We start from the raw sequence: 14,017 nt of genomic DNA, 5'->3' as shown, positions 1-14,017 counted from the left end.
TAATAACAAACTTACAAATTCAAACAAAATTATTTTCAGAAAAACGATTGCTCATTTATGCCCAATCTCCTAATCTCTCTTCCTTCCCTTTTATCCTCCATTTCACTCTTTTATCCCTGAAAACAGTAGCAACTGCCCAGAAATTTAATTTTTACCAGGCCACAAAGAGCTCCGCTAATTCTGCTTTTCAACCACAGTGCCAAAGTCATTTATTCAATATGACAATTTGAACTCCACATGTAAAAGTGGCACCAAGTATATTACAGAAACAGGCACGGACGAGATACTGTAGATTTAAAACAGTGATGATAAGAGCACAAAGAAGAACCTTAGAGAAACTTCCAGGAGGAGGAAAACCAGACAATGGTTCTGTTTATAGTTAATATCATTACTGACTCTATACAGACTGGTATTTGAAATAAATGAATATCATTTATCAAAATCCGTAGCCATAAAAATCCATCATCCAAACCAGAAACTTCAGAGAGTAAAAGGGAGAGTTAATAATAATTACACACAAATAACAGATGTAAACATTGAGACTATCCCCAGGCATACAAGGATGTATGATAACCCAGTTCACACAGATTTAGATGTGAGGTGACTACTTGCCATAATGTTTCCCTCCCATTGAATATTATAGTTGCCAGATCACTATGGGCTAATTTCAGTCTGGCAATAAAATCAAAGAGTCCGACATATTTAGTTCTATAAAGGGACAAAAAAAGGAAAAGGGGGGAAGGTAAAAGAAAAAGGCTTGGGCTTCCCTAGTGGCGCAGTGGTTAAGAACCCGCCTGCTAATACAGGGGACACAGGTTCGAGCCCTGGTCTAGGAAGATCCCACAGTCCGCGGAGCAACTAAGCCCGTGCACCACAACTACTGAGCCTGCGCTCTAGAGACCACGAGCCACAACTACTAAGCCCACGTGCCACAACTACTGAAGCCTGCACGCCTAGAGCCTGTGCTCTGCAACAAGAGAAGCCACTGCAATGAGAAGCCTGCGCACTGCAACGAAGAGTAGCCCCCGCTCGCCGCAACTAGAGAAAGCCCACGCGCAGACAAAGACCCAATGCAACCCAAAATAATAAATAAATTAATTTAAAAAAGGGCTTATAAAAAAATTGCATAAGCCCTTTCCAGGCGATGGGATGAACTTTTAATCCCAATGCATGAGTAAGATTTTTTTTTCCTGTTTAAATTTTGATCTGAATGACTTCTACAACATCCTAGGCTACTTTTCTTCTTTTGTTTATTCATCCATCCCCGCCCTGCCCCATTACTGCGTTTTTTAAAAACCAACTGATAGGTAATCACTCACCCACTCAATACTAATTAAATGGTTCAAGTTAATAAATATCACACTGAACCAAAACCATGATCTGTAACCCAAGCCAGGCAGTCTTTAACTGTGTTCTAAAAGTTATAAAACAGACTAATTCCAAGAGAAATTATTATAATGGTTAAAGTAGATCCAAAAACTTTTTAACCTACAACAGGTAAAAAACCAAACACACCCCTGTGCACCATTAGTGGGAATGTAAACTGGTATTGCCACTATAGAAAACTGTATGGCAATTCCTCAAGAAATTAAAAATAGAACTACCATAAGATCCAGCAATTCCCCTCCTGGGTACTTATCTGAAGAAAATAAAAACACTAATTAAAAAAAGATACATGCACCCCTATGTTTGTTCACTGCAGCACTATTTACAACAGCCAAGATATGGAAGCCACCCAAGCATGCACTACTCAGCCATAAAAAAGAATGAAATCTTGCCATTTGCAACAACATGGATGAACCCAGAGGGTATTATATGCTAAGTAAATAAGTCACAGAAAGATAAATACTGTATAATTTCACTTATATGTGGACTCTAAAAACCAAAAGAAATGAACGTAACAAAACAGAAACAGTTATACAGAGAACAAACAGGTGGCTGTCTGAGTGGAGGGGGCTGGAGAGAAGAAAGAAATAGTAAAGGAAGATTAAGAGGTACAAACTTCCAATTGCAAAATAAATGAGTCACGGGTATGAAATGTACAATGTGAGGAATATAGTCAGTAACTATGTAATAACTTTTTATGGTGATATATTGTAACTGGACTTATCGTGATCATTTGAAAAGTACGGAAATATCGAATCACTATATTGTGTAACAGGAACTAACATAGGGTTGTAGGTCAATTATACTTCAAAAGCAAAGAAACAAACTCATAGAAAAAAAAAAGAGATCATTTTGTAGTTACCAGAGGCGGCAGGTGGAGTGGAGAGGGGAAATTGGAGGAAGGGAGTCAAAAGGTACAAACTTCGAGTTATAAGATAAATAAGTACTAGGGATGTAATGTACAACATGATAAGTGCTGAGTGTTACATATTAAAGTTGTTAAGAGAGTAAATCCTAAGAGCTTTCATCACAAGGAAAATCTTTTTTTCTATGTCTTTAATTTTGTATCTATGGGATGATGGACGTTCACTGAACTTCTTGTGATAACCATTTTATATGGTAAGTCAAATCATTATGCTGTACACCTTAAACTTATACAGTGCTATATGTTGATTATATCTCAACGAAACTGGAAGAAAAAAATTTAAAAAAATAGAGAAATCACATTTTCTAACATCATAAAATAAAACTGGAGACTATATATATATTTTTTTAAAGCTTTAAAGACAAATGCAGAGCAATTTCCAGAGTCACAGTCCTCTTAGTATCTCAAATGCTGGGACCTGAAAAAAAAGCAAGTTTAATTAAAGAAGCATACCTTGGTAAATGGGAGCACTTTACAGTGATTTTGAAGAGGACTGTGGAGAATTTTCAAGAGCTTTTAAGGTTAAATGTTCTTCATTATCCTAAATTTATCTGTTTTTCTTAACATAAGTATCCCACCATAGGTTTATTAGCAATACTAAGGTTCACTCAAGCAAGAAATCTTCAAAACTTCAAAGGAAAATGTGTAATAATCTCTTGCAAAATCCGTTAATCTCCCAGGACAAGTTTCTCTTTTTTTCTCTTAAATTTCCTCTCTTTTTAGGAATCATGACTCAAACCCCCAAATTCCTGACCTCACAATGATCTCAAGGCTTTTCTAGCTGACAAGGTCTATCAGCTAAGATACTTGAACCTTCTTACAGTTTGGACACTCAGGTTTATAGAGAAAGTAACTTATAGATACTTGTTTCACGGTTAGATTGCCCCAAAAAACCCCTAGGTATAGAACTAGAAAGTTCTGTTTTCTAACTTTCTTCTTAATCCCATAAAAACACCAACTGAGATATATTCTTTTCTAAAGATAAATAATTGAGGAGAAAAAAATTTAGTTTTAATTAATTAAAATCAGACTTCTCTGGTTTTGTACATGCTCCGAGGACTCTTAAATTACTGAAATATCTACTGATCTTGTGTGATTCCAAGAAAAACAAAATGGGGCTGCTATTTTAGCAACAGTATAAAAAGAGTATGCAATGAGAAATCAGTATTACAGTAACCAAAAATACTGCTGTTACATATACTAACTACAAAAAATGACTCTCCTGCAATAAAAGAAACCTTTCTGCTTTATTTAACTCAGCCTATTAAGTAATCTTGTGGGGTATACTCTGGAAAATGATGATGTAAAAGCATATCTAAAAACTGACCAAATTAAAGCATAAATAAATAAATAAATGGTTTAATAAAACCTACTTCCAAAGTACAGCTGTAACATAACCACAGGACAAGAAAGCAAAATCAGATATTCTACAAGAAACTATAATTACGATATGGGGGACAAAAAACAAAGTTTGAGTGTTTCTTTACAAACAAAAGAAAGTGACTATCTATGAATATTCTTCATATATTGTTTTTACTCTTACTGCATTATTTTTACTGTTATTTTAATCTAGAGTCCACTAGCCATGCTTGAAGCACTATGTGTTTTAGTAAATAAAATCCACCACAAGTCCCCATTTTCTATGCAGGTAACAGGTAGCATACTGATGTAAAAAATGAAAATAATGGAAACCTGTGGAACAACGTTATATTTGGTATGGTTTATAGCAGGAATAATTAAGAATGGGCTTTCCTTGCTCTGCAGTTCTAAAACACACTAAGCCAGAGTATAGTTAAAGTGTATAGACAATATGGAAGTTTGAAAAACTACACCTATTTGACTTCATTAACACAACCTGAACTAATGCGGGGTCCAACTCTGAATGGGTTAGTTATTTATACTCAGTCTTCTTAAAAATGTGTATTGAGGAATTACATATAGCAAAATAAAAGAAGATCTACTTTACTATACTCACTTCCTTCTCATCTTGTTATATTTGGGGATATCTGAATACATTTTTTCCTGAATTATACCCACTAAGGAAATGTTGTATTGAGGGTTATTTAACTCATACTCCAACATTTTCTCGATCTTTGTAATTGCCCCACCAAGGACAATTAACCACTCTAGACATCTAATAATCAGAGGGCTTGCTGATGGGCCATTTACTAGCAGTTACTGTCTAGAGGAGAGCATGGAGTACCACTAGACTCCTACTAAGAAGTAATCAAGAGAATATACTTACTCACCTTGGGCTCAGGGGGTTAAAAAAATAGCAAAAAACTGACTTCTACTGTGAAAAGGGGCACTACTGGCTTGGAGCAGGTTAAAAAGAAACTTTCCATTCTAAGAAAGAAAAGCTAAGATTTGAAAATAAATAAAGTGATGTGTGGCAGAAAAACAGATGGTTCAGTTCATACAAGCCAGATAATTTCCATAGTTGTCAATAGCTGGACACTTAATTCTATAAATTATTACTGTAACTTATCTTCCTTTCCATCAATGTAAGTTCAAGGTTAAAAACAGGAAGATGGTAGGAAATTATTTACTATGGTATTACCTTAATATAAATCTGAAAGTCAAAAGCTTTTACAATTAGAATTGAGAAAACAAAACCAAAAATGCATTACTCTCATGATATAATACAGACTGATCAAAAAGGGACATAAAAATAGAGCTAAAATAACAGAGTTAAGCACTTTATTTTATTGGCTAAAATGTTGTACAGATTTTTTAAATGTAGATTTGGGGACTAGTTTTTCCTTTTAAAAAATGTTTTTGAATTGTTGATGTCCTTCCGTCAAAACAATGGCAGCAACAAGTATAGAAGCCCACCAAAAGACCTCAAATTTGCTGCAAGCCTTGCTCATATCTAATCTTGAAAGGAAATCTGCCTACGTACAAGGAAACAGTCAACTCAGTTTTGGTCACATTTTCACTAATGTCATTTGTTTGCCCCACTTTGTTCTTTATGTTGTTTCATTTCTACTTTTTAAAATAAAGTCATATGTCATCTGGAGATTCTTCTTCACTGAAACTACAATAGCAGGGATTATCTATACTTGCTGCCACCGCTCCTCATTTGATGGATCTCACTAAGGCCGTAATATGCTCATTTCCCCTGTAGCCTATGGGATTCACGGGTAGATGCTGCTTACTCATCCTGGTAGATCTCCTTACTCCTACAAAGACTACCAACACCTCAAAACAACTTGATAATTCTGCTTTCTCTTAGTAGCAACTATTTACTAGTTGACTTGTTTACAACAACTTTTTTATCAATAAAAATTATCTTTCTCTTCTTTGAATAAAATGTAAATAAATATAAATTAAAAGATGATCAACAAAAAGGAGCCACTAGAACACTGTAGACAGATCCACACTGTATGTTCTTTGAGGGCAGGGGTAATATCTTACTTTCTTCCCCTTTCTAATGATGAGCAGACTACCAAAAATACAATATTTGTAGATTTACTTAATAAATAACCAAATAAATGAATGAAGATCTTTTCAGAATGCTTAACTCATTCATAACATTTAATAAACTCCTACTATACGTGCAGAGGCAACGAAATGTACTAGAATAAATAGATGATGGTTCTTGCCCTCAAGAGCCTTCATCTGGGAGGGAAGAAAACATGTGAACAGATTACCACAAGAAAAGTTAGGTATAAAGTACTCTGAGAACACATTAGAGAACAGTTTCCAGAAGGATCACTTTGATCCCTTGTGACAGTGGCTACAAAGGTTACTTTTGTGGGAGAACACTAAACTTATCCCCTTCATGATCTCCAGAAATTAAAGATATATTCCAAATACTCTTAACTTTCCATTAACTCTCAAAGGTTGAATATACCACTTTTACTTAGCTATTTTTCATCATTATATCCCACCGACATAGTTGTACTATTAATACTCTCTGGGTTACCATGTAATAGCAAAAAAATACTAGCAGGAAATCTGTTACTTTGTTCTACTCACACTAAATCTCTCATCATTACAAAAAAAAAGGCCCTCTTTTAAAAGTAATAAACCACCTAATCATCTACAGACCTAATGAACATATTACGGTCGTATAGGTAGTATCATTATAGCCAAGAACCGTTTATAAAAGGAACAGAAGGGCCACCAGAATGTACCTGTCTAAGGCATTCTAGGCAGTGGGTCCTACGCTATCAGCTAAGTTTCCTTTATTGCATAGGTGACAGAGTGCGCAGAACGGGTCTCATCTATTAACTCCATATCACTTGGATGTCAGCATTTCATTGAGTCATGTTGACAAAGCACTGTACTACATTATAAACAAAGAAATACATATACCATTCGTTAGTATTTCCCACATAAAAAACATCCTTTTAAATTCAAGCAATGATGATATAGTAACCACTTAAACATCAGGTAATAAAATAAGCCCTTTCTTTATCCACAGGAGACAATGAGACTCTACTCTAAATCTTGTTATTTAGTAGTAATTTGCACTGCTGTATGTCAGAGGATAGCAAAATAATTCATTTCTTTGAAGTGGAATTAAACCTGTCATACTACCCAGGAATAAGCATCTGGACAGGTAAAGGTCTAAGCAGTATTTAAAAGTTTAAAATCAATTTTTCCTCCATAATCAATATCAATATATCTACAGTCATTGGCATACTTACCACACTGACTGAATTTCTCTTTTAGTTTCTGCCAAGTCAAGTCAAAAGGCAGCTAGAATGAAAAAAGGTATTAGTAACAGATATACAAGGAAAAAAATAATTTTAAGTATACTTTACATTTAGTTGCTTACATTTCTGACAAATATCTGGTTGCCTTTGGAGCCTATTCTGTCTCTCATTCCGCTTCCCATAGGACCTGATAAAAATCCTCGATCCATATCGATGCTCCTTTCCAGTATAGCTCCTATACCTGGTCCCATTCTATCAAAGCTGGAACTCATCCGATCCAGTCCCATCCCCATTCCTCCAGTCACACTGTTCATGCCACCCATTCCACCACCTGGATTTTCAAGAAGGGAAGGGAGGATTTGGGAGTTTGGTGTTTTTGTTTTAAGAACAGAAGGAAAAGGAGAAGGAAGAGGAAGAAGGAGAGAAAAAGGGGGGAGAGAATCATTTTTGAGAAAGAGAGAAAAATTAATTCATTTATGTAATTAGACAATATATAAATAAAATTATTTTCATACACACAATATAACAATCTTCCAAGGAACAGATTTTAATTTTGTATATATTTAGTTAGTTGAATGTTAATGGCTAACTGAATCTGTTCATACTATTATACATATACATTTCTAAAAAATTATATTCTGATCATAAAACGTAAGTTATATAAATTTTCTATCAATGACTTTATTCATTAATGTTATAGTAGTTTGTATCCTCACTTTTATGTTTTAATAATACCAAGCTTAGTAATTGTTAGAACAAAGACATATGGGGTAAATTCAAATAATTACAACTACAACATATCAACTGTTGCTCTCATACTGTCCTACATAATATTCTTTTCCTAGCTTACCTTTCACCTCAGTATCTTGTTTTGTATACAATTGCTCTTTTCATATCAATTCAATTTTCAATAACCACAGAAACAGCTAACTTTTAGTCTCTATGTTATACAGAGCTTGTGGAGATAACAACAAAAACTGGAATCACACTCCTTTAGCCAGAGCTTAAAAATCTAGCTTGTAGCTCGTACCCACTTGATTCTTATACATTGAGTCCCCTTTAACTATTCCAATCCTACTCTTTCTCAATCGTATCCTTTTTTCTCGTACCTAATATCCCCACTCTAAAAATTAACATCACCCTCAAATTGGCTTTCTGTGAATAACAAATATAAAATTAGGGGAACAGAAGTATAAACACTGAGGTGAAAAAGGAAGGTAGGGAAGTTATGATTAACAGGAAAATGGCCAAGGCTGAAAAGATGATGAAAAGAAGGAATAAAATGAGAAGCAAGGTACAATGGAAGTAAGTATCTTCAGCTGACAAGATTTTTTTAACTCACTCTTAGAAGAGTTCAAGTAGACTTTGTTTCCTATTTGTGAGATTTCAATCAATTAAAGGAAGTCGGTAACTATGGAGAGCTCACATAGACATGGTTCAGTAAGCAACATGGGTCAAAAACTAAGCCTTGTGTTAAGGGTTAATATAAGGCCTAAAATGTACTAGTGGAAACAGAGGGAAGAAATTTGTCATTCCCCAGTTTTGCAACAATAGTACTCTTGATTCTATCAAAGAAAAGGTTTAAGAAGCAAGGAAATAAGCATTTCTTTTAACCTTGCCCTCAACCTCAGGAGGTCTCCAGAAGTGTTAGATCTGAGGCGATTCACCTGCGTTTACCAAAAGACACAATTTTTTTTCACAGATGAAATAAGCTAGTCTCCAACAGCAGTTATAGAGAATAAGCAAAGAAACAGAGTTGGTGCTAAAGCTAATGTTGTTCGTGACATATGATCAGAAAAAGCCCCAGATTCTTTAGTTGGAATAAAGGTTCTTGAATTGGGTGACAGTTAACACATATTCTGGTGTTAGTTTAGAAATGTCAAAGAAGTAAAATTCAAAGTTAGTTAAGAAATTTCCAACAGCAATAAAACAGTAAAGCTCAATAAATATCAAAGTTTCTCTAAATTATGACAAGTCATATCAACATATAAGAACAAAGTATTACAATACTACAGTAACTACTCTTGCAAAGTTTTTTGCAAGTATTCAAATATTACTGTAAAATTCTAGTAAAATTTAAACCTACTTATTCCAGATCCTACTGGACCCATGTTAGAAGCTCCTATTCTTCCTGCAAACCCTCCAATCATTGCACTGCCTAAACAAGGATGGAAAGATAATATACTAATTAATTTAAATAATCATACTTTAAAATTCCCAAGGTATTATGCTCTCAGAAGATGTACAATAACTGAAAAGTATAAAGTCTTCTACAAATAGGGTTCAAATATGTAAGACACTGAAAAAGAGAGCTAGTACATTAAAACCTCTGAAGTATTTTTCTTCAAGTAATAAATTGCACAAAACATTATAAATTTCTAATTTTTCATACAAAAAAAAGACAGCCAAACTTTGAAAAAATACAACCTGCAAAAAGAAAAGAAGTAAACAGCCAGCCCTACCAAGTCTACCAAAGGAATCTCCAAAGCCTCGATTTATTCCAATATCACCACGTCCAAAATCTCTCTCCATGCTACTAGTCATCGCACCACGGTATAGCTCTGAAAAGATTATGCAACAAATTAACCCTTTTTCAAGTATTATCAATAAACAGTAATCCATTTAGGAACTTATTGAAACTAAACTGTAATGACAGCAAAAGCCACAATACAAGAAGTCCACGATTTACCCAACCTACTTCACATGCCACAGATATCCCAGTTCCGCTCTGCCTGTCCCTACCCCTGGTGCCCATACATCCTCTGAAAACATCTACAGTATCCATTCCTAAGTAAAGGGGGGACATTTTTAATAATGGAGAAAATGAAATGTAGTATACACATCCCACTATATACATTTACCTACCTCCCATTCGACCAACTCCTCCAAATCCTCCCATGCTACTCATTGCTTCCAGACCACCAAACCCAATTCCTATGGAATAAAGGTTAAGTTTGAGATCTGTCAGTTATATAGCTGAAAGGTATATTTTGTAAATATTAAGTCTCATCAGTAAGCTCTTCATCCACCCTACCTTGTGCAACTGCTTCTTAACACATCACCTTCCACATCCCTTAAGTATGTACCAGGCTCAATTTCTGCTAGCAGCCTTTAGGACGTGAGCCAACAATAAACCATGACTTTTGTTTCCCTTGGAATTCTCAACATAGTTTCTAACTTACTAAACATGGTGATGGGTACATACAAGAAAACAAATGCTTATACATACCTCCTCCAATTCTATTCATTCCTCCAAAACCTGGACCATCCATTCCCATACCTCAAATAAAATACACAGTATGTACTTTCAGTAAATCTTATTTTAATGACTAAAGAATGACATAATGCAACACAGCAAAATAGATACCAATGGTCTAGTCACAGTGGAATACTAGAGAAGCAGCAGGGCACAGATGGGACGGTTTAAAGTGCTATGCCACAGCAGGTGTCTAATCATGAGTCTTCAGAAAGGCCTCTTTGAATATTTATTAGACAAGAAAACAAAATTCACTGGTCATACTCACATTCAGTTAGAGAATATCTAGGACTAGGTAATCGTTCATTTTTTTTTTCAGCTCAGACACACAAATATCACTACAGCAGATTGAGAGATCAGGTCAGAAAGTAAGGACTCCTTTAAACATGGCAGCTAAGGGAGCAGTAAAAAATGAAAGAATAAAAATAGTATGTGTTTAGGAGGGTAGAGGGCCTAAGAGTAAGGGAGAAGATTTCCATCTGTTTAGACCATAATGATTACCATAACTACCCTCACAATTTAAAATGTAACTATAGCATCTCAACAAAAATAGAAACCAGATAGCATTAATTAGTCCATCAATTAAAACAGCAATTCTCAAAATATGGTCTAAGGACCTTTGAGGGTTCAATAGGTCAAAACTCCTTCATTATCCAAATAACACTAAGATATTGACTGTTTTACTCTCATTTTCTCATGAGTATAAGGTGGAATTTTCCAGAAACTACATGATAGATGACACTGTAACAAATTGAATGCAAAAGCAGATACAAGAGCATGACTGTCTTGCATTAAGCCAAACATCAAAGAGATGTACAAAAAGGTGAACTAATATCACTCTTCTCACTAATTTTTGTATTGGAAAATACAATTTATTTTCTTAAAAATTACATTAATTTAAACACATAATGTGTTTATCATTGTTATCTTAAATAAATATGTAAATTTTTTTAAATTTCTAAGTTTTAATTTCAAATACAGTAAATATTGACAAATATAACCACATAAACAAAAGCACTTTGGGGTCCCTCAACAAATTTTAAGAGTATAAAAGGGTTCTGAAACCAAAAAGTTTAAAAATCAATCTTCAAACATAAACTGTAGGTTAGTCTACGTGAATAGCCAAACAGCTATCTGAAAAGCTACCCTCCCAACTAGATATTCAAATTTAAATTGCTTATATGGTAGTATTTTAGCCATTCCACAAATACTGTATATCCATGATACACAAGGCATAGACTATGTTGAATATTCTCCTTCTACCTTAAAGACAATTCAAAATCTAAAAGGCTAAAGGCTAGCTAAAAGTGCTAAAAGGCTAGCTGTAATGTGGCTGCCCTCAGAGGAACCCTCCTGACCTTCTGTTCAACCTCTTTCACGTTCTCTGCTCTCAAAGGTTTCATTCCTTTTTCAGACTAAAGTAACATCTTAAATATTCAACTATAAACTACAGTCCTTTAAGTATTATTACAAACTAGTAAATATAAGCTTTACAATGTAGCAAATGTATCATTTAAAAAGAAACAATAAAGTTAGAATACTCACCACTTGGACCTAAATTTCCCATTACACCACCTATGTTCAACTGGCTGGCACTAATAGGTTGTCCACCTGGACCAAGTCCCATTCCAATGCCTCCAAGACCACCTAAAACACAAATAAGAATATTATTACCAACTCATATATGATCAACTAACTGGCACTGAAGAAATTTTTAAAGCTATATGCCTGTAGTAGTATTTCTAAAATTTTGCAAATTTGTAAATAAGAGCACCACAGTTCTTGTTTTCATTGGAATGCAGCACATTGAAGCCTCACTATAATATCATTTACTAATGAGAAGTGTTTTATGAAGCAGATCCATCTTATATCCCAGTTAAAGGCATACTGAAAAAGAGTAATGAAATACCAAGAGGATTTTGAACCACCTTATAAATGACATACATATCTGAAAATAAGAATCTTGCTTGAATCTGTAGACCCTCTTAAAACCTAGGAATTACTTTTCAGATGGTTCAAATCAAACTAAAAAGTCAACAAACATGAAAACATTGAATAAAGCAAACATTACCTAGTTTTATCACTGACATAAATATTTATATAAACAAATATACTTATTTATATGGTATTTTAATTTATTTATATGCTATGGTATACAGTGTTTTCACATCTATTATCCACAGTTGAGGTAATTTCTGAGACCGTTAAGTTACTTGTACAATGCCATTTAACTACGTGATTAAGCTAAGACTAGAATTCAAGTTTTCTGTCTCTAAATCCAGTATTCTTTTTACTTTCTCTCTTAAACTAAGTTCACTGAAAAGAGACTGTAAGAAGGCAATCTGATGACTTAAAGACAGTGGGAACTGTTTTATTCTACTAAATCTGAGTTTGACTTAAAAGTTCTTGCTAGTCAATGTAGCAATTAGTAAGTGGTAAGGGCTGAGAAAACCATATACTATATATATATTTTTAAAAAGAGTACAGAAGCATGTCGTGTTAAATTGGAGAAAGATCAATGTGACCTGGTAAAAGAAATATCTTTTTAGCTCAGTCCCTAAAAATGGTTCAAAGCAATAGCACACTTTACTATCAACAATGCTCATGTCTACACCTAAAACTCTTATTTTCTTCTCTGATATCATTCTTCACTAAAAGGAACCAGGCCTCTTTGAAAGTAGGCCAATCTCATGTCTTTGAACAAGAAAAATCTTCATGGATCTGGGAAATCCCATTCTCACCAGAAAGTAATAGCAGAGGCATAGGAAATGAGAGGTCCCCTCTTGCCAAGTTATAATAATTTGAGAAAAAGAAGTGGGGGGGGGGGTTGGGGAGAAAGGCAAAAAATAGGGAGGTTAATAATGATTAACTTAACTAAAACAACAAACTGATTCTGTTAAAGTCTATGAGTTCATATTATATCTCAATAGAAAAGAGTACATAAAACCATAAATCTTAAAAAGAACAGATATAAAAGTATGAATGTAATTTTTAAATCTAAATAAATTGAAAAGTACTAACAGTGGAAAATAAATCGAAAGCCCCTACTTTATAAAACCAGGATATTAAAACATGACACCCTGAGTGATAAGGAAGGGCAGGAAAGGGCTGCCCTACAAAGGGAGAACAGGTAATATTCAAAGGCATGTAAGCTGAGAATTTATTTTAAAAAACTGAATTCTTAATTGTGAAAGCCCAATAAACAGTAATCCACATCCACACTGTAGTAAAACTGCATGCCAAAGATAAAGATCTTAAAATCAGCTACATGAAGAGCACAGCTTATCTATAAAGAAAGGACAGTTCAACTGATAGCTGACTCGATAGCAAATATAGAAGCCAGTAGACTGGAATATTTTTAAAGTGTTGAGAGAAAATAAGTACCTTAAACTATATAACGAGTGAAACTATCTTTGAAGACATTTATAGACAAACCAAAATTAAGAGAATTTACTAACAACAGATACTCATTGAAAGAGCTTTTAAAATATATGCTTCAGGGGGAAAAAATAGTGCCAGGGTCTGTGAAAGCAGATGATAAGTAATAATAATGCCTAATTTGTGGGACTGGAAGCAAAGCAATATATAACTAAAACACTGAGCAATAATAGCATATAATTCGGTAGGAAAGTGATTAGAATTAGAGCATTCAAAGGTCATTCTACTATTGAGAATAACTATATTAACTTCAGACTTTATATAGGCATATTAAAATATCCAGGATAACCACCAAAAGAGAAAGATAGGAGAAAAATAAATATAAACATTTGTAAAACACAGAAAAAT

General features: G+C 34.2%; 1 protein-coding gene across 6 annotated transcripts in view; it reads right to left on the bottom strand.

Annotated features, from left to right (window-relative positions):
• The window catches only part of MYEF2 (myelin expression factor 2), an 84,446-nt gene that overhangs the window by 8,200 nt on the left and 62,229 nt on the right, over nt 1-14,017 (bottom strand). For 4 of the 6 annotated variants that reach the window (XM_029238603.1, XM_029238602.1, XM_029238599.1 and 1 more), the window contains 7 exons: nt 11,777-11,878; nt 10,205-10,255; nt 9,841-9,909; nt 9,438-9,536; nt 9,062-9,133; nt 7,098-7,306; nt 6,967-7,018 (listed from right to left, as the gene is read on the bottom strand). In XM_029238603.1, the coding sequence (XP_029094436.1) occupies nt 6,967-7,018; nt 7,098-7,306; nt 9,062-9,133; nt 9,438-9,536; nt 9,841-9,909; nt 10,205-10,255; nt 11,777-11,878 (654 nt within the window). The remainder of the gene's footprint in view (nt 1-6,966; nt 7,019-7,097; nt 7,307-9,061; nt 9,134-9,437; nt 9,537-9,840; nt 9,910-10,204; nt 10,256-11,776; nt 11,879-14,017) is intronic. The other 2 variants (XM_029238604.1, XM_029238605.1) reach the window with 2 other exon arrangements.

This window comes from Monodon monoceros, unplaced genomic scaffold (genome assembly GCF_005190385.1).
Source record: "Monodon monoceros isolate NGI ecotype Baffin Bay Population unplaced genomic scaffold, NGI_Narwhal_1 Super_Scaffold_21, whole genome shotgun sequence".
In the NCBI taxonomy this organism is placed as follows: Eukaryota; Metazoa; Chordata; class Mammalia; order Artiodactyla; family Monodontidae; genus Monodon; species Monodon monoceros.
The sequence above is the reverse complement of the archived record's forward strand: the minus strand, read 5'-3'. Positions and strand labels throughout refer to the sequence as shown.